This window comes from Dama dama, chromosome 20 (genome assembly GCF_033118175.1).
Source record: "Dama dama isolate Ldn47 chromosome 20, ASM3311817v1, whole genome shotgun sequence".
NCBI classification, from domain to species: Eukaryota; Metazoa; Chordata; class Mammalia; order Artiodactyla; family Cervidae; genus Dama; species Dama dama.
The window spans coordinates 106,929,046-106,951,272 of NC_083700.1; the positions used below are offsets into that span (position 1 = coordinate 106,929,046).

The 22,227-nt window shown below is 35.3% G+C and overlaps 1 protein-coding gene across 6 annotated transcripts in view; it reads right to left on the reverse strand.

Annotated features, from left to right (window-relative positions):
- The window catches only part of ZMYM4 (zinc finger MYM-type containing 4), a 156,502-nt gene that overhangs the window by 19,709 nt on the left and 114,566 nt on the right, over nucleotides 1-22,227 (reverse strand). For 5 of the 6 annotated variants that reach the window (XM_061122427.1, XM_061122425.1, XM_061122430.1 and 2 more), the window contains 8 exons: nucleotides 21,279-21,397; nucleotides 20,398-20,569; nucleotides 13,276-13,329; nucleotides 12,693-12,872; nucleotides 12,193-12,287; nucleotides 6,232-6,403; nucleotides 5,952-6,047; nucleotides 3,580-3,731 (listed from right to left, as the gene is read on the reverse strand). In XM_061122427.1, the coding sequence (XP_060978410.1) occupies nucleotides 3,580-3,731; nucleotides 5,952-6,047; nucleotides 6,232-6,403; nucleotides 12,193-12,287; nucleotides 12,693-12,872; nucleotides 13,276-13,329; nucleotides 20,398-20,569; nucleotides 21,279-21,397 (1,040 nt within the window). The remainder of the gene's footprint in view (nucleotides 1-3,579; nucleotides 3,732-5,951; nucleotides 6,048-6,231; nucleotides 6,404-12,192; nucleotides 12,288-12,692; nucleotides 12,873-13,275; nucleotides 13,330-20,397; nucleotides 20,570-21,278; nucleotides 21,398-22,227) is intronic. The other variant, XM_061122426.1, reaches the window with a different exon arrangement.

The window sequence follows — 22,227 nt, forward strand, 5'->3', positions numbered from 1 at the left end:
TTCTTCTGTTACTTGACTGTTTGTTTCTTTTGCCAATTATCTCTCCTAGAGAACTTTAACAGTGGTGGTCAAGGCATTGATATTACAGCTGTTGTTTAATTTTACATTTTTATGTATTTTCAAAACTCTTTACAATTAGCATCAGTTCAGTTCAGTTGCTCAGTCATGTCTGACTCTTTGAGACCCCATGGACTGCAGCACGCCAGGCTTCCCTGTCTATTACCAACTCCCGGAGCTTACTCAAACTCATGTCCATCGAGTTGGTGATGCCATCCAACCATCTCTGTCGTCCCCTTGTTCTCCAGCATCAGGGTTTTTTCCAATGAGTCAGTTCTTTGCATTAGGTGGCCAAAGTATTGGACTTTCAGCTTCAGCAGCAGTCCTTCCAATGAATATTCAGGACTGATTTCCTTTAGGATGGACTGGCTGGATCTCCTTGCAGTTCAAGGGACTCTCAAGAGTCTTCTCCAACACCACAGTTCAAAAGCATCAATTCTTTGGAGCTCAGCTTTCTTTGTAGTTCAACTCTCACCTTCATACATGACTACTGGAAAAACCACAGCTTTGACTAGACAGACTTTTGCTGGCAAAGCAATGTCTCTGCTTTTTAATATGCTGTTTAGGTTTGTCAGAGCTTTTCTTCCAAGGAGCAAGTGTCTTTTAATTTCATGGCAGCAGTCACCACCTGCAGTGCTCCAAAGTCTATCACTCATTGTTTCCCCATCTATCTGCCATGAAGTGATGGGACCAGATGCCATGATCTTAGTTTTCTGAATGTTGAGTTTTAAGCCAACTTTTAAGCGTAACTGTATTTGTTTATAATGCCAACTTTTATAGCATAACCGTATGTTATTATAATGAGGAAAAAATAAAAAAGGAAACAAATTTGAGATGTAAACATAAGTAAACTTTTAAAATTCCCTATAAGGAATAAGTTATAGATTAATGAAAGTTTATTTCTTGCCAAAATTGCTAACAGGTTTGTAATTACTTTCGGTAAGTCATGTGAGAATTTGTTAACCTATAGCATTGTTACAGAAAGTCATTTATTAATATAAACAAATAACAAGAGAAATATACTAGGAAAAAACTTTTAACAGGTTTATGATTCACCTCACAAATAGAATATATACAGCAGAGTGTCTACATGCAAAGTACTCAAATATTTTTTACTGAAATTCCTAGCAATGAGCACATGTTTTGATTATATTCAAATCATTAGACTATTAATAAATACCAAAAAACATCTTATTTCTTGACATACGTATTAACAAAATTAGGAAATGTTCTTCAGATTCTTATATTATAAACTCCAAAGGAAGGAAGTGCGTCCAGAATCTTTGCAATTTTTACCTAAGCAAAATGCATGTTGACACACATGGAAGGTTCTCAAATTCTGCTGAAAGAATCCATAAAAGTTCTCTTATATGCAACTTTTAAAAATATATCTTACCATCTAGAAATTGGATCAAAATATAAGGGAAACTTATTAAGTAACAGGTGCCATTTTGATTCCAAGAACAACCAATGCTGCTTGCATAACCAGCTACACTTCAGATATGTTATTCATCAGCAACATATTTATTTCATGCATAAAAATGAATTTCAGATATATTAACAATGTCAATCCAAAAAACTCCCAAGTATTTTAGAAATTGATGACAATTTAAATTTAAATACTTAAGTACAAAGACCATTCTAAGCCAACATGGAAAGTATAGGAACTATAAAGGGAAATATATTCACATTGGACTATATAAAAATGAAAACTTTTTAAATAGTAAAACATACATAAAAACCAAAAGACAAAAATACACTATAAAAATTTAATCTCATATTAGACTCAATATTCCTAATATAAAAGAGACCCTACAGATCGGGAGGAAAAATCCAAATGACCAACATAAAAAGACATTTTACTTCACAAAAGTTGGAAAAATACATATTGGAGCCACAAGTTAACATTTTAAAAAATTCCATCAGAATAATAAACATGAGAAAGAGGATGGTGAAAAGGATTCAAGAAGCAGGCATCACACTGCTGGTAAAATCGTAAGCTACCACAATTATCCTGGGAAGTGATCTGAAAGTATCTTATAACTAGAAAAGTCTATGCTTTAACCTAGAAACAAAAGCACCAGTTCACTAGGTACGCAAACAAAATATTTACCAAAGCACGGTTTGCAAGAGTAAGAGAAGAGGAGGGAGAAACTCCTGAATATAGGAAAGAGGAAAGGCTGAATAACTGTTATGCTCATACTCTGCAACATTATGTGACTTTCTTTTTTAAAGCAAGGAATTTGATTTATATGCATCTCAAGGGATACACAGGTTGAGAATAGTAAGTTACAAAAAGTGGGTATAGTATAGGCCCCATTTTTAAAAAACTAAGCAAAATAAAAACTGTTAACAAACATATACACACATGTATAAATATATATTGCACAAAAGATAATGAGATAAGTCAACAATACATCAATTAAAATGACAAAAAAAGAAGATATAGGTTACATATCACACTGCAAACACTGATTACCTCAGGGAGTGGGAATGGACTGATTTAATTTTTCTTATTATGTCTTCATTTACTGTTTTAACAGTTAACTGAGCCCATACTACTTTTATAATTAAAAAATTAAACTTTAACAACAAATAAATGACTAAATAATACCCCCTGAAATACAGAGGGAATGAAATTCGGCAAATAGAGGAAAAAAATCAATTATATTCAGAGTTTCATCACTCCAAGATAATAAGCACTGTAAATACTTTTCATATATTTCATTTTACTATGTTATTTATGTGAATGGCTTATAAACCACTATGTTAAAATATAGTGATACACATACACTCTTATTTTGCTCACTTAATGCTTTAGTATTAAGATTTTTATGTTACTAGAAGTCACTTTGTAAACCATTTTTATTGGGGGCATAATATTTAACTATAAATATACTATACTTTGGTGGACACTGAGGTGATTTCCAGTTTTGGGCAATGATGTCTGAACCTCAGACTTTTGAGAGATTCCCAAAAAATGAATCACTGGTGAAATAATATGAACATTCAAAAGTATTCCTGAAACATATGCTCAAAACTGCTTTTTACAAACTATGTACTAATTATCATCAACTATGAAGGTGAACCTCCATCTCACAGAACTCGTATCAACAATGAATATTAAAATTTTTGATCTTTGCTATTGTGATAGGATAAATATTGACATATCTATTCTAATGTGAATTTAAAGTTTATATGAGATTACGAAATTCATACAAATACATACATATAAACACAGAGTCATCTATCTCACTTCTTTTGTGAATTGCTATTAGGCCTTTTTTGTCCATTTAGCAATAAAATGAACCAACTTCAATTTCTGTTACTCTAACAGTCTCAATTAAACTTATAAAACGTTTACGTGACTAAGACTTTCAAATCAGGGTCAGTGGTTAACTAAGAAGAGAGTACAGGAGCAATACCAAACTGACAATATATACAGTACTTTCTCAGCTTAATTCACAAGTTCTACCAGAATTATTAAAAAACCAATAGTTTACATAACAACTGATTTCATACCTGTTGAATTCCAAGGCACAAATATAAGATACTGTCTGGATCATATTTTTCACCATTTGGTCTCCGCACTTCTTGAATAAACTGGCATAAGCCTAAACTCAACTCAGCGAACGTGCAGGACAGAATATCTTCCTTCAGCTTGATAGAGCGGACTGTGGAAAGGTAGAAAACATCTGAAATAATAACTTAAAAGAAAAATAATAACATTACTCAATTCACTAAATAAACACTGACTACACTGCCCCAGGTATTATGGTATACACTAGTGAAGACATGAATTAAAGACAGATACTCATCTCAAGGCTTTTTTAGTAAAAAAAAAAATAAAGATAATTCATCACATATGATGTAACATTTAAATAAAATGTCTTATTTAAGTAAAATTCTATGAAAACAAATAAGGGCCATCTAATAGTGAAAAGTCATGTTAGATTCCAGAGGAAGTGAAAGGTGGAGAAGAATTAAACTCATAGATTAAGAATTTCAGCTTGAGGATATAAGATTTCCCAAAGTATATTCTACAAAATACTAACCATGTGAAAGCTCAATAAAACTGGGTTTCTAAGATCTGATAAATTTGGAAAACAACAGTATATTATATCTGCCTGTGAAGAATCACAGTATGTTTTAATATATAAAAAGCTCTGGAGATGTCTGTAAAGGGAATGCTATTTAACTTTAAGTGATATTTATTTGAATAAAGTATATTTCAGATTACATATTAACAACTTCATGCTTTTGAAAATGCTAGAAAACACAGTATGTGCTCAGCCACAAAAATGAAAGGGTTTGGGGACTGAGGAATATAGCAGAAAAGTAAAGAGGGCAGATCATGGTAAGCCTCATATATATATATATAAAGATTCTGAAGACAACTAAGAATTGAATTGCTTCCCAGGTGTCTCAGGGGTAAAGGATCCTCCCGCCAATGCAATAGACACAGGAGACACGGGTTTATTCCCTGGGTCAGGAAGATCTCTGGAGGAGGAAATGGCAACTCACTCCAGTATTCTTGCCAGGAAAATTCCACAGACAGAGGAGACTGGTGGCCTACAGTCACACAGTGTCATGAAGAGTTGGACATAGAGCAAATGAGCACACATACATTAGTTTTAGGCAGGAGCGTTATCTAACTTGATTTTTAGAGATCTTACGGCAACAGACTGGTCCATACTGTGGGATGAGTTAAAACACCATTTCCAGTTCCTGCTTTTCTGCATGTAGAAAAGACTACATGTTTCCAATGGTACACTTGAGCTTCCCTGAGTTGGTTTTGCAAATTTAAATAGGTGATTCATGAGGGCAAGGACCATATTTGACTTTTTACCTGAATATTTACCACCATGCTTGATACATGACAGATAAATACAGTAAGTACTTTTCTGGAAGAATGAGTAGCAGAAATGAGTAGGCATCCTGTGTGGCTACTGCATTTAGGCCTGGCAGTCTAATACAATATTACTTCTCTATTCTCACTACCACTCCTCCTTTCTCAAAAATGTTGTGGCTCAAAGTACAAAGTGAAAGGCCTAGTAAACCCCCATGACGTGAGCATTTTTACATCACTCTGAAGCACAGAGATTATACTTGATCTGTGGGAACTCAATAAGTCAATCACAGACCACAGCAGCAACTAACTGCTCCAATGAGGGTAAACTTAGGTGAAGCCAAGAATACATGCAATCACCCAGGTATCAGAGAGAAGGTACAGTTGGAAAGGGGTGAAAAGTTTAGTTACATACTCATGCATTCCTGCCCTATATCATTCCACAGACTTCATAAAATAACGATTTTGTGATAAACAAATGAAATATAAAAAAAAATTAAAAGGCAGAACACAAACTGAAAACAAAATTTAGAACAGAAAACAAAATCCTGGAAAGAAGAAATCTAATGATTAGGGCTCTAAAATAATACAGTGTTGCTCTATTTGAACTGTTTATTGGGTTCCAAATTTCTTGGCACCAGAAGTGAAACCTGCAAACATGGTCAATCATATACAGCTCCTTGATGGGAGAAACTACAGAAACAGCAAGGCTTTCCCAGGTACTTTTCTTAACAACAACAATGAAGTGTTACACTGCGTTCCACATGGGTTATTCTACAGATACAGGACTCAAAAAAGACAGATTTGAGTCACTTGCAGAGTGTTAGAAAAAGACACAAAATTTCTTATAGTTGTATAAGAAACCCATGATCTGAAGATAATAACCCTCCCTTAAAAACAAGTTCTTTAAAACTGAGAGTGGAGATTAATTTCTCTTTTTAAACATAAACTTCAAATTTTAAAGCATTTTCAATTTCCATTTATAAATTTAAAATCAACAATGATATTACAATCAATTCAGATCATAAGGAGAGAAATATTTTACCTTTACAGCCTGTCTCTGAAGATTCTTGAGAGAGCGCATGGTCTTGAGTACTTCCTAATGGGTCAGAACACGGGCTAGATGAGGCATGTTCAACTCCTGACATGAAAAGAAAAGTAAATGAGAAGTTTAAATAAAGATGGAAAAAAATTAAGCAAAGCCCAAATCAAAGCTTTATGGGATTTTTGACTAGTATTTAACCCTTTTGAGTAGGTTTGTAAATTTATTAATCCGTATTCCTCCCACCCGTAAATCAAGACACAAATTCATGCCATGTATTTACCGCCACATTTCAGATCCCCCTGCTCTTCCTTGGCATTTTTCCACTGAACCCAGTTCTTCCAGGCATTTACCCCATACATGTATTTCAGTGTCATCCCAGACACTGAGCACCCTTGAAAGGCTCCTTGAATAAGACTCCTGGGCTCCACAGATACTATAGACTTCTTCCGTCCCTGTAAGAATTTTCAAAAATTTACAGAATATAAATTTAGTTTTGGATCTAAGAATCATGGTTCGCAAAGATAGAATGGGCATAAATTTACAGAAATGGAACTCAGTATTACATCCCTGAGATTCAGAGTTCTTACAGGTAGAAAGAGTTTTAGAAGTCATCTAATCCTATCCGCAGGAGAAAAAAAAAAAAAAAAGAGGAAACTGAAGTGCAGAAAATAATACTGGAATAATCAATAACATTTGAGTATTTATTTACTATCTTCCAGATAGTAGACTTACAAAATGAGGTATGAGTAACAGTTATTACACTCAGGTCTATTTAATGCAATACATGAATAGATGGCTATAAAACAACCCTCAATCAACTCTCTTAACTACACTGGAATTCAGCTATAAATCAGTAACAGAATATTGTTAGAAAAATCCATGAAAGTTAGAATTAACCAACACTCACTAAGAAATCAAAAATGCAATTAGAGAATATTTTGAATTTAAGTAAAAATGAAAACAAAACATATCAAAATTTATATAATAGTGCTAAGCAGTGCTTATAAGGATATTTATACTTATTAAAATGCTTATATGAGAAGGAAGTCTGAAATCCGTAAGCTAGAAACTAGAATAAAGACTACATTAAAACTCAAATTAATAATAAGAGCAAAATCAATTAAAAAATAGAGGAAAAGATTAGTAAGACAAAAAAGCTCATAATTTTAGAAGGTTAAAAAAATTGATAAATCTCTAGCCAAAATGATTAGAGATAAGACAGAAGATATAAATTATCAACACCTGATTCCACAGACATAATAAGGGGTAACAGCAGAAAACTGTGAACACCATGATGACAATAAACTAGACAGCTTAGAAAAAATGAACAAATTTCTTGAAAGATACAAACTAACAAAGCTTGCTCTAGAAGAAATAGATAATGTAAACAGCCAGAAGAATTCAAATTATATTTTAAAACATTCCCACAAAAAAATTTCAGACCCAGATGACTTCACTGCTGAAGTCTACCCAAGAATTAAAGTAACTATATAAATTGTATTTCAGAAAACAGAAGAAGAACAGAAACTCACTTTTATCCTTAACATCACCTTTTTTTTTTCCTTAACATCACTTTTATCCTGCCAGCAAGGACAGATAAAATCCTTACAAGAAAACTACACACCAATAGCTCTTTTAAACTGACATACTTAAAACCTTAACAAATACCAGCAAACTCAATTCAGCAATACATATATAAATACAAAAACACCAAAAGAGAGTAGTGTTCATCCCATAAATGCAAGGTTAAGTTTATCACTGGAAAAAAATCAATGTATTTCGCCACTGAAAAAGACTTACAAAAGAAAAATTAGATGATCATCTCAAGAGATCACCTGACAAAGTTCAAAACACAATCACAAAAGCTGAGTAAATCAGAAGAGAACTTCCTGACCTTGACAGAGGTCATCTATGAGAAAGACCGTCATCTATGAGAAACCTGTATGGAGGTAAGAAGCAACAGTGAGAACCAGACACAGAACAATGGAATGGTTCAAAACTGGGAAAGGAGTATGTCAAAGCTGTATACTGTCACCGTGCTTATTCAACTTATAGGCAGAGTACATAGTGCAAAATGCTGGTCTGGATGAAGCGCAAGCTACAATCAAGACTGTGGGGAGAAATATCAATAACTTCAGATATGCAGATGACACCACCCTTATGGCAGAAGGCAAAGAGGAATTAAAGAGCCTCTTGATGAAGGTGAAAGAGGAGAGTGAAAAAGCTGGCTTAAAACTCAACATTCAAAAACTAAGATCATGATATCTGGTCCCATCACTTCAAGGGAAATAGACGGGGAAACACAGGAAACAGTGACAGACCATTTGCTTGGGCAACAAAATCACTGTGGACGGTGACTGCAGCCATGAAATTAAGACGTTTGCTCCTTGGGAGAAAAGCTAAGACCATCTAGACAGCATATTAAAAAGCAGAGACATTACTTTGTCTACAAAGGGCCGTCTAGTCAAAGCTATGATTTTCTTAGTAGTCATGTACGGATGTGAGAGCTGGGCAATAAAAAAGGCTGAGTGCCGAAGAACTGATGCCTTTGAACTGTGGTGCAAAAAAGACTCTTGAGAGGTCTTTGAACAGCAAGGAGAGTAAACCAATCAATTCTAAAGGAAATCAATCCTGAATATTCACTGGAAGGACTGATGCTGAAGCTCCAGTACTCTGGCCACCTGATGTGAAGAGCCAACTCATTCGAAAAAACTGATGCTGGGAAAGACTGAAGGCAGCAGAAGAGGCAGATGACAGAGGATGAGATGGTTGGATGGCATCACCAACTCAATGGACATGAGTTTGAGCAAACTCTGATGGTGAAGGACAGGGAAGCTTCATGTGCTGCAGTCCATAGGGTCGAAAAAGAGTCAGACACGACTGACCAACTGAACAACAACAACAATGAGAAATACACAGGTAGCATTGTATTTAACACTGCAAGGCTGAACACTGTTAAAACTGGGAAGAGGCATTAAAGTCTGCACTCATATTAAACATTGATCCCAGTTAATGCAATAAATCAAAAAAAGAAAGAGGGGCTTCCTGGTGGTCCAACGGTAAAGACTCTTGCTTCCACTGCAGGTGGTATAGACTCAATCCCTGGTTGGGGAACTATGACCCAACATGCCACATGGCATGGCCAAAAAAAAAAGTAAAATAACAAATAATAAATTTTGTTTTTGAAAAAAGAAGAAAATACCCTGAGAATGTAAAGGGACAAAGTGAAACTTTCTTAATTCACAGATAATACAACTGTGTAGGGAGAAAATCTCACAGATATTAGTTGAGCAAAATCGCCACATATGAAGTCAATATACAAAACCATCTCTATTTCTATATGTCAGTGAAGAACACTAGACAAGGAAATTTAAAAACAATGCTACACACACACACAGAGTTACATGCATCAAATTATTAATCAATCACAAAAAAAGAATGAAATCTTGCCATTTGTGACAGCACAAATGGACCTAGAGAATATTAACAGAAAAAAAATGGACAGATGTAAATACTATATTATTTCACTTATATCTGCAATCTAAAAAATAGGACAAATGAACAAACACAATAAATCAGAAACAGAATCAAACATACAAAGAATAAACATGGGGTTGTCAGAGGGGAGGGTGTTGGGGAGATGAGAGACATAGGTGAGGGAGATTAAGAAGTACAAACTTCAGTAACAAAGCAAATGAGTCATGGTCCTGTTATGAAATGTACAGCAGAGGCAATACAGTCACACAATAATTACGTAATATCTCTGTATGCTGACACATTGTAACTAGACTTACTCTAGCGAACATTTTGAAATATGCAGAAATGTCCAATCACTACGTTGCACTCCAAGAACATAATGTTATGGGTCTATTATATTTCAAAACCAAACAAATTCTTAGAAAAAGAGATCAGATTTGTGGTTACCAGAGGCACCAGGGAGAGGGAGGTGGAATTGGATGAAGGCAGTCAAAAGGCACAAATTACCATTTTAGCTAAGGAAGTACTACGGATATAATGTGCATCATGATACATATAATGAGCACTTCGCTATATTACATATGAAAGTTGTTAGGAGTAAACCCTAGGAATTCTCATAATAAGGAAAAAACTTTTTTTAAAAATGTCTTTAATTCTTTATCTATATGAGATGATGTGTGTTTACCATCTTATCGTGGTATTCACTTCATGACATGTAAGTCAGTCATGCTTACTCCTTGGGAGGAAAGTTATGACCAACCTAGATAGCATATTAAAAAGCAGAGACATTACTTTGCCAACAAAGGTCCGTCTAGTCAAGGCTATGGTTTTTGCAGTGGTCATGTATGGATATGAGAGTTGGACTGTGAAGAAAGCTGAGCGCCGAAGAATTGATGCTTTTGAACTGTGGTGTTGGAGAAGACTCTTGAGAGTCCCTTGGACTGCAAGGAGATCCAACCTGTCCATCCTAAAGGAGATCAGTCCTGGGTGTTTGTTGAAAGGACTGATGCTGAAGCTGAAACTCCAATACTTTGGCCACCTCATGCGAAGAGTTGACTCATTGGAAAAGACCCTGATGCTGGGAGGGATTGGGGGCAGGAGGAGAAGGGGGTGACAGAGGATGAAATGGCTGGATGGCAGCACCGACTCGATGGGCATGAGTTTGAGTAAACTCCGCGAGTTGGTGATGGACAGGGAGGCCTGGTGTGCTGTGATTCATGGGGTCGCAAAGAGTCAGACACGACTGAGTGACTGAACTGAACTGAACTGAAGTCAGTCAAATCATTATGCTATAGATCTTAAACTTATACAGTGCTGGATGTCGAATATATTTCAGTAAAACTGGAAGAAAATAAATAAAATGAATCATGGAAACGGGGGAAAAAGTTGTTTTTCACTATTGAGAAAAGAAAGACGAAGTCACAGAATAGGAGCAAGTCATATTTGATACAAGAATTATATCCATAAAGAAAACAACAAAACACAACTCCGTAAAGACGACACCTAAACCCCCCCAAATGCTCAATAGTTTTGAATACACACTTTATCAAAGATAAACAAACAGCAATATACATTAGAAAAGGTGCCGACATATTAGTCATGAGGAAAATACAAATTAAAGCCATAAATTAATATCACTACACATTTACTAGAATAACTAAAAAATTGATAATGCCAGGTGATAACAACTGATTATAATTGATAAGGATTGATAATAATTGATAACAACTGATAATAATGGATAATTGTTAGTACTAAGTCATGGAGCAGATAGAATTCCCAGACTGCTGGTGGGAATTCAAGATGGTACATCCACTTTGGACCATACTTTGGCAGCTTTCTTACAAAGTTAAAAATACAGATCAAAAAAAAAAAAAATACAGATCAGACCTCACAATTCCACCCTTGGATATTTTCCCCCAAATGAAAACGTATATTCTTCACAAAGACGTTTATATTAGAATGTTCACAGCAGCTTTATTTAAAAACACCCAAACCAGAAATAACCCAAATTTCTATTAGCTATTCAACAATTATATAAACAGTAGGTTATCCATAAAATACTCAGAAATAAAAAGGAATGAACTAGTGATACATGAAATGATATGAATAACTCTCAAAAACATTATGCTAACTGAAAAAACCCAGATACAGAAGAATACAAATTATATGATTGCATTTATATGAAATTTTAGAAAAGGTAAAGCAGTACCATTTTACACCAATTCACAAAGCAGATCAGTCAGTGGTTGTCAGGAGCTGGAGATGAAGACTGACTGGAAATGCTAACAAGGCAAATTTTTGGCACAAGGAAAGTATTGTGATTGTGGAGGTAGTTACGTACTGTATACATTTATCAAAGCTCATCAAATTGTACATTTAAAATTTACGAATTTTTAAATGTAATTACAACTCAATGGAAATTTTCTTTAAAAAAAGGCTGTTTTAATTTCAGTATGAGAAAGCCCAGTCACCATGAAAAAGTCTTTGTGTACTTCACTATTATAACTGTACTATATAAAACAGCAAACCTTATTATTATATTTAAAAGCTAAATTTAGAGACTTTAAAAAAAGAGGAAAGTCTATAACAAGAATTATAAAAAACAAAACAGAAAAATCCTTCAATTGTGGAAAAAGTCCCTCTTAAAGAAATGTAAAATAAAAGACATGGTTTTTTAACTTCAAAAAGCAAAAACATGAAAATTCAAGATTGGAAAATAATAAACAAAAGAAAATGCTAGAAAAATTAAGCTATTGCTTACTCTTCGTCTGGGCTGGGGGAAGCCATCTCTGTGTCGTCGTCTTGTTCGGGAACGTACCTGGATTCCCTGTCCTTTGTTCAATGGGTCAAAGGATTCTGTGATAACCAGGAGACAGCATAATGTGAGATAAATAACTCACAGTAAAATAAAGTCTCAGACTGGAGGAGGAAATATCAGGTAATCATCACTATATTATTTTGTTTTGATAAAATACAGATTTTACTTATATACTTAAGGAAACAGAAGATACAGCATGAATAAAAACTTTATTAACAATCGAGAAAATTCCCTATATGATTACTGTGGGAAGTTAAAAATAACAACAAAAACAAATTAACCCTTTATAAAGAAGAATATGGTATGAATCAATACCTTCAAAGTCAGGGACGATTTGTGCCCTAGGTAGTTATCACACATTATAACTGCTTCAAAATGTCAATTCAAAGTTGTACCAATCTTCTAAAAAAGGACTTTCAGCAGTCAGGTTACACTGAACAAACCTGAGGGGAAATCTGCTTCCAGATCCTGTTCAGTTTCCCCTTTTGAGAACTGCTTCACTTCTAAATCAGCCTCTTGCACAGTATTTGACTTTAAGGCATAATGATTTAATTCTTCCTCCCAGCTATGTGGAGTAGATACTGCCTCTGATTCAAGATCACCACTGTAAGTACTTCCCTGGTCTGAAATAATAAAAAACAAACAAGCCCTCAAAATGAAATAAGACTCGTGACATGCTCATATACCTCCCTGAAATCCTAAATACCAAAAAGTCAGATAAAGTTGCTGAACAATTCCATAGGTACCCTCAAGAATGAAGCAACTTGTTCACCAGGATCACAGAAATGGATTTATATTCTTGGTACACACTTTAGTACATTAGTTCAATTAATCCCTAAAACCAATATCTGAGATAGCTTTTATCACTCTCTTTATAAATTAGCACAAACTCACAGCTAGCTCTCTGATGCCCCCTACAAACAGCTTAAATTATAAATATTAAATCCAAGGTTGCTAATACTTTATGGGTATCACTAACAGAGATACAATATTTCTAAGATTCATAATATATTTACAACTACAAACCTTTTTCAAATATCTTGGTGTCTAAAAAGAGTTCCTGTTCAGAAGTTTGGGATTCTAAAGAAAAAGAAAAGCACATAATGTCAATTTATATGTATATGTGAACAAATTGCATCTCAAATGAAACAGCTGCAAAACAGCCTTCATATGCAGAAAGAATGATTCATTAATAAAAATTAAGCATTAGCGATAAATACAGTTAAATTACAACTGGGTAACAGCGGCTATATTTCCAAATAGCAGTATGAAAAAAGTCAAGCCAAGAGATGTTTATTTTGGATTCTATGATATCTGAAATTTTTTTTTTTTGCTTTTACTTTTTTAAATATATTTAAAAATTTTTTTAATTGAAGGATAGTTGCTTTACAGAATCTTTTTGTTTTCTGTCAAACCTCAACATGAATCAGCCATAGGTAAACACACTTCCCCTCCTTTTTGAACCTTCCTCCCATCTTCCGCCCTATCCCACCCCTCTAGATTGATACAAAACCCCTGTTTGAGTTTCCTGAGCCATAGAGCAAATTCCCTTTGGCTATCTATTTTACACATGATAATGTAAGTTTCCATGTTACTCTTTGCATATATCTCACCCTCTCCTCCCCTCTCCCCATGTCCATAAGTCTGTTCTCTATGTCTGTTTCTCCATTGTGGCCCTGTAAGTAAATTCTTCAGTACCATTCTTCCAGATTCCGTACATACGCATTAGAATACGATATTTATCTTTCTCATTCTGACTCACTTCACTCTGTATAATAGGTTCTAGGTTCATCCACCTCATCAGAACTGACTCAGATGCATTCCTTTTTATGGCTGAGTAATATTCCATTGTGTTTATGTACCTCAACTTCTTTATCCAGTCATCTGTCGATGGACATCAAGGGTGCTTCCATGTTCTAGCTATTGTATAGTGCTGCAATGAACAATGGGAAACATCTGTCGTTTTCAATTTTGGTTTCCTCAGGGTATATGCCTAGGAGTGGGATTGCTGGGTCATATGGTTGTTTTATTCCTAGTTTTTTAAGGAATCTCCATATGGTCTTCCATAGTGACTATATCAATTTATATTCCCACCAACAATGCAAGAGTCTTTCCTTTTCTCCACACCCACTCCAGCATTTATTGTTTGTAGACTTTTTGATGATGGCCATTGTGACTAGTGTGAGATGATATCTCATTGTAGTTCTGATTTGCATTTCTCCAATAATGAGTGATGTTGAGCATCTTTTCACGTGTTTGTTAGCCATCTGTATGTCTTCTTTGGAGAAATGTCTTTTTAAGTCTTTTTCCCACTTTTTGATTGGGTTGTTTGTTTTTCTGGCATTGAGTTGTATAAGCTGCTTGTATATTTTGGAAATTAATCCTTTGTCAGTTGTTTCACTTGCTATTATTTTCTCCCATTCTGACAGTTGTCTTTTTACCTTACTTATAGTTTCCTTTGCTGTGCAAAAGCTTTTAAGTTTAATCAGGTTCCACTTGTTTACTTTTGCTTTTATTTCCGTTACTCTAGGAGGTGGGTCATAGAGGATCTTATTTTGATTTATGTCATCGAGTGTTCCGACTATGAAATTTCTTTTTTTAGTAACAAACACACACAATGTTTATTTACTCATAGGTTGAAAAATCTGTTTTACATTGCTTCCCCCCTGAAAAAAATGATTTACCATGAAATGGAAAACAGACTTAGAACATAAATACACTAGCAATCAGCACATGAAACTACAGAACGAAGTTCTATCAATTATAAACTACCTTATTATTACTACTTTTTTTTTGGTTGCACCACACAGCATACAAGATCTTAGTTCCCCAACCAAGAATCAAACCTGTGTGAGATGTGAGAGTTGGACTATAAAGAAAGCTGAGTGCCGAAGAACTGATGCTTTTGAACTGTGGTGTTAGAGGAGAGTCCCTTGGACTGCAAGGAGATCCAACCAGTCCATCCTAAAGGATATCAGTCCTGGGTGTTCACTGGAAGGACTGATGTTGAAGTTGAAACTCCAGTACTTTGGCCACCTGATGCGAAGAGCTGACTCACTGGAAAAGACCCTGATGCTGAGAAAGACTGAGGGCAGGAGGAGAAGGGGACAATAGAGGATGAGATGGTTGGATGGCATCACCGACTCAATGGACACAGGTTTGGGTGGACTCTGGGAGTTGGTGATGGACAGGGAGGCCTGGTGTACTGCGGTTCATGGGGCTGCAAAGAGTCAGACATGACTGAGTGACTGAACTGAACCGAAACAGGATGAAAAAGCAGAAAGCTATGTCCCAGATAAAGGGATAAGATAAAACCCGAGAAAAACAACTAAGTGAAATGGAGCTAGGCAACCTTCCAGAAAAAGAATTCAGAATAATGACAGTGAAGATAATCCAGGATATCCGAAAAACAATGGAGAAGATGCAAGAAATGTTTACCAAAGACCTAGAAGAACTAAAGAACAAAGAAACAGAGATGAATAATACACTAGAAGGAATCAATAGCAGAATAACTGAGGCAGAAAAACAAATAATGACCTAGAGGACAAAATGGTGAAAATCACTGCTGTAGAAGAGAATATAGGAAAAAGAATGAAAAGAAATAGACAGCCAAAGAGATCTCTGTGAGAACATTAAACACACCAACATTTGCATTAGAGGGGTACCAGAAGGAGAAGAGACAGAGACAGGAACTGAGAAAATATTAAGAAATAATAGATGAAAACTTCCTTAACAGGGAAAAGAAACAATCATCCAAGTTCAAGAAGCACAGAGAGTTCCAGACAGGATAAACCCAAGGAGGAATATACCGAGATACATAGTAATCAAACCGACAAAATTAAAGACAAAGATAAACATTAAAAACAACAAGGGAAACACAACGAATAACATACAAGGGAACTCCCATCAGGCTATCAGCTGATTTCTCAACAAAAACTCTACAAGACAGAAGGAAATGGCATGGTATATTTAAAGCGATAAAAGGGAAGAACCTACAACCAATGAAACTCTATGCAGCAAGACTTTCCTTTCAGATTGATGGAGAAATCATAAAAGCTTTCCAGACAAGCAAAAGTTAAAGAGAATTCAGCACCATCTAACCAGCTTTACAACAAATGCTAAAGGAACTTCTTCACACAGGAAACACAAGAGAAGGCAAAGACCTACAGAAAATAGACCCAAAATAATTAAGAAAATGGTAACAGGATCAAATGTACCAACCAAAACACAGACTGGCTGGCTGGATGAAAATATGTGCGTGTTTGCACTTCCAATTACCACATCACTCTGCTTGATGCCCCAAACTGGGTGTAATTATTTTATATTGTTATGTTAATCATGTTCCCATTATGGTTTGCATTTCTAATTATCTTTTATTTTTTTGTCTGGATATTGATTGTGAAAACACATAAACATCTCTCACTATTGTGATTATGTAACTATTACTCACTTAATACCATTGTATCATGATTGGTCAACAGAAAAATAATAGAACTCTGTATCACCAAAACTACCATTGAATAGAAAAACTTGTAAACACTTTTTAAAATCCAGATGCTTATAAGAATTATCTTGGATTTTTTTAAACATTTATTTATTTGGCTGCACCAGGTCTTAATTGCAGCCTGTAGATCTTCAATCTTCTCTTGCAGCAAGGAAGATCTTTAGTTGTGGCATGGGAACTCTGAGTTGTGGCATGTGGGATTTAATTCCCTGACCAGGGATTGAACCCAGGCCCCCTGCATTGGAAGCACAGAGTCTTGGCCACTGGGCCACCAAGGAAGTCCACTATCTTGGAATTTTTTGAAAAATACAAATGCACAGGTATTGCTTTTTTTTCTCCAGAGTTCCAGATATGTTCCTAATGAGCAGCCATGTTTAAAAACAACTGGACTATATCTTTTGTTGTTGTTGTTCAGTTCCTCAGTCATGCCCAACTCTTTGTGACCCCATGAACTGCAGCACGCCAGGCTTCCCTGTCCTTCATCTCCTGGCGCTTGATCAAACTCATGTCCATTGACTCAGGGATGCCTTCCAACCATCTCATCCTCTGTTGCCCCCTTTCCCTGCCTTCTATCTTTCCCAGCATCAGGGTCTTTTCCAATGAGTCAGTTCTTCACATCAGGTGGCCAAAACACTGGCACTTCAGCATCAAGTCCCTCCAATGAATATTCAGGGTTGATTTATTTTAGGATTGACTGGTTTGATCTCCATGCAGACCAGTGGACTCTCAAGAGTCTTCCCCAGGACCACAGTACAAAGGCATCAATTCTTCAGTGCTCAGCCTTTTTTATTATCCAGCTCTCACATCTATACATGACTACTGGAAAAACCACAGCTCTGACTATATAGACCTCTGTTGGCACAGTGAGGTCTCTTGTACTTTTCTCTAGTTTGTTTCACCTTTTCTATTTCATATTCAGTGCTCCCATTTCATTTAGTTTATGTTTTCCAATTTCTCCAACTCTGTTTTTTTTTTCAGATGTTCTTTCTCAAGTTTTTATCAAGTGTAGTAGAAAAACTTTTGTGTATGTATATATAAATAATATGTACTACATATGTTTTAGAAAACGTACAAATTTTCGCCTAACTAAAAAATTTATGACATTTTAGTTCCACTTGTTTGACTTAGAATGAATATAATGCTAGATTTCTAATTAAAAAAACAGTATTCAACAAGAAAAGTTTTCCTGTATAGCACAGTAAACTATACACAGGGAACTATAATCAACATCTTGTAATGATCTATAATGGATAATAATTTCAAAAATATTATGTGTATATGTATAACTGAATCACTTTGCTATATACCTGAAACACTGTAAGTTAACTAAACTTCAATAAAATGCATATATTAAAAAATAAATATAAAAAGTTTAAAGATTCAGAGTATTAAAAAATCAGATTTTTTTTTAAAACCAAGGAATATTGTCTCTTTTCCCTGAAAGCAAAGATAAATGAGCCAGATCCTTTCAGATGGAATTAATTTTTTCTCCCTGTTATATTTCTAGACCATTTGATTTTACTTACACTATGATGATTACAACTGGCTTGAAGCTTAGTTTTTAAAGGTTTTCTGTTTGACTCCATTGCAAGTTAAGGCAAACTCACAATATTTGTATAGAGGAAATATCTGATAAATGCTGACTATTAATATGAATGGAGAAGCCAAGTTAAAATGATGTTTATTATTAGAAATTGCCTGAACTTCCAAAATAAGTATCAGATATTAGAAGATCAAGTATGGGGCAATATTCTAAGACATTAACATCCACATATAAATGGGTCACAACTATGAGATTATACACCAAAGAGCAAAATGAGACCAGAAACTTTGGGATAACAAAAAGCTTTTTATCCACCTCTCAGAGTATATATGATTTAAAAACATAGTGGTAACACAACAGAAAAGTTGACAGTAGAGTTATCAAGTGCTAAATTGTTCAGAAAATCTCGAGAATGTATTATACAAAAACAGAACCCAGTGGCAAGGTTTCTAGAAGCCAACACGGGAAAGAAGTCGTCAGAAAAGAGTAATTTGTTGGCTCATCAATGATATGTGAAAGTTCAGTTCAGTCGCTCAGTCGTGTCTGACTCTTCGCAACTCCGTGGATCAGAGCACGCCAGGCCTCCCTGTCCATCACCAACTCACGGAGTTTACTCTAACTCATCTCCATTGAGTTGGTGATGCCATGCAACCATCTCATCCTCTGTCCCCTTCTCCTCCCACCTACAATCTTTCCCAGCATCAGGGTCTTTTCCAATGAGTCAGCTGGCCAAAGTATTGGAGTTTCAGCCTCAACATCAGTCCTTCCAATGAACACTCAGGACTGATCTCCTTTAGGATGGACTGGTTGGATCTCCTTGCAGTCCAAGGGACTCTCAAGAGTCTTCTCCAACACCACAGTTCAAAAGCATCAATTCTTCGGCACTCAGCTTTCTTTATAGTCCAACTCTCACATCCATACATGACTACTGGAAAAACCATAGCCTTGACGAGACAGACCTTTGTTGGAAAAGTAATGTCTCTGCTTTTTTTTGCTTTTACAAAAATTCACCTGTACATTTCAACTACCTTAAACACTGTTTCCTCTATCTTTTCTTATGATTATATCTCTTCTTTCATCCATAAATCAAGAAGGTGCTAATTAAGGCTGGAAACCATTCTGGAATATATACTACTGAGTTCTAGTCAAAATCCTTTCTCTGTAGTGAGATGGACCTGGATTCAACTTCTGGTTCCATTATTTCCTGATTGTATAACCATGGCTAGCCTATTTTCCAAAAGAAGAATGTAAAGTAAATAAAGTAAAAACTACTCCCTCATGGAGTAGTTGTGAAGATTAAATGAGGTGATATATACAAGTGCATTTAGGACACTGCCTAGGGTACAGCAAGAACATATATCTTAACTACTGTTATTATCATTATTATACACTCTTAAAACGGGATTTATCTATAGGCTATTTTGAACTAAATGGTTTTCCATCTTAAAATTCTATTTACCTTCTACCAACAAGCTGATTATTATACAACAGGAATTTTTATTTGGGGACCATGGGCTTCCCTGGTGGCTCAGTCACTAAAGAATCTGCCTGCAATGCAGGAGACTGCCTTTAATGCAAGAGACCTGGGTTCAATCCCTGGGTTGGGGAGATCCCCCGGAGAAGGAAATGGCAACCCACTCTAGTATTCTTGCCGGGGAAATCCCATGGACAAAGGAGCCTGGTGGGCTATAATCCATCCGGTTGCAAAGAGTCAGACACAACTGAACAACTGAGCACACTTTGACAACAAAGTGTGTTGTCACACCTTGACAACAAAGGCTTTGACAACAAGTATAAAACCAGAATATGATCATGAAAAGGGGATTCGTATGTTGTTTTTCTGGAAACATTAAGAATCAGAAATTGTATCAAAACTTTAAAGTTTTTTCCCTAAACTGCATAGAGTTTCAGAGTTAACAAGTTTAACGAGCCCACAGAGTTGGTATTTAAACACAAGTAAAGATTTCAGACTTAGTGGCTGAACAACAGCAAAAGCTTTTAGAAACTTCCTGACTGGCTAATACTTAAAATTACTCTTTCACTTTCATTGACCTGAAAATCTGCAGGTATGCTTTTTTTTTTCCTTTAAAATCATACCAACCTCCCTGAGATAGAGTCTTCTCCTTCTCTTCATCTTCTGCAATCATTTCTGCCATTTCAAGGAGATCAGCTTCAAAAGGATGTGAGGGAAGTTTTTCCTTAATGTCCTCAATACTCTTGGTGACTTTATCTTCGTTACCCATTGAGGATGGAATAAGCATAGGGACAGGCATCTGAAAGACCAAGGACAGACTGAAGAGTTTCTTGGGAAATAAGTCTATCATCAAAACTATTACTTGTGAGATAATTTAAATACAAAAATAATAAACAAATCCAAATAAACAAGATATTCTATGGCCAACAATTAAAACAGCCTTGCTAGTTTGTTTTTATAAGACTATAGTCACTTAAATAAAAATTCACTAAGTGCTTTTCGGACACTCAAAAAAAGCATCTCTGAATCCTTTAAAAGAATAATTAAGTAATTCATTTTTATTTTTGATTATATTACTTGTTTAATATTTTCACACAAGAGTTTCTCATAGGAATTCAGTACCAAGAAAATATGTATTTTCTGATAAAAAAAGAATACATTTTTCTTTAATAAAAAGTCAGAATCCTGGAAATCACAGTACTCCTCTTTTCAGCCATGCTAGAATCTAAGATTCTAACACACACCATTTCCAATCTTTTTCTATGTTAGTGGTCTTATTCTGTTTAAAATATTCTAAAAAACTACATCATAATCTTATCTGAGAAGACAGGGTACAATCAGAAGCTGTCCTTTATATACTCCATGTTCAAGTAATTAAAGTAATATGATGATATCCAACATGAGTCAGGTATATTTTACCAATAAGTTAAAAGTTTTTATGGAGCTGCCAAATCTTAACTGAGAAAAATGTGCACTAAACTAGCCTTAACCTCTAAATGATTACTCACTGGAACTGGAAGTCCAAATGGGACTGGTGCATACTGAGTATAAAGATGAAGAGGTATAGGTACGAACACTGGTACTGGAACTGGCACCACAATAATTTGGGGCTGAGTTGGAGTGTCTTCTAATAAAAACAAAAATAAAAGCAAAAACCCACACAAATACAAAGAGGGTTAGAAACAACATTTTAATTAAAAAAAAAAAAAAATTTTTTTTTGTACTTCAAAAGAAACATCTATGATACCAGGGTGCTTCCCAGGTGACTCAGTGGGTAAAGAATCTGCCTGCAATGCAGGAGATGCAGGGTTCGATCTCTGGGTAGGGAAGATCCCCAGGAGAAGGGCATGGCAACCCACTCTAGTATTCTTGCCCAGAAAACCCCAAGGACAGAGGAGCCTGGTGGGCTACAGTCCATAGGGTGCAAAGAGTCAGACATGACTGAAGTGACTGAGCATGTTCCCACAGATCCATGATACTAGGAGTTCATAGAAAGGAGAAATTGTGAAGAAAGGCTTGAGTATAAAAGCACTAACAAAAAGTGGGCAACACAATAATTATCAATGACACAAGAATAAGATGCATGATGGCTATAATCTCGATGAATAAATGGAACAGTGATCTTAGAAGGGAGGTACAGAAAACTTAACATGAATAATAGTGTATGTTAAAAGAGGAGACTGAATATATAGAAGGGCCCTTTTTATAAGGCTATAATACACATTTAAAATCATTTCCAGTAAACAGTGGGAAGTACTACAAATTGTTAATCACAAAGTAATGGTATAAAAATTGCTTCTTAAAAGATTAATTTTGCTGCCATCTTTGCATGGAATATAAAGTATACAAAGCAACTACAATATATAGAGCTAAGACAATGAGGGCCTGAACTAGGGTGGTTATGATAGCTGTAGAAAGAGAGTAAGTATTCACAGCAGAGGGTCTAAGATATTAAAA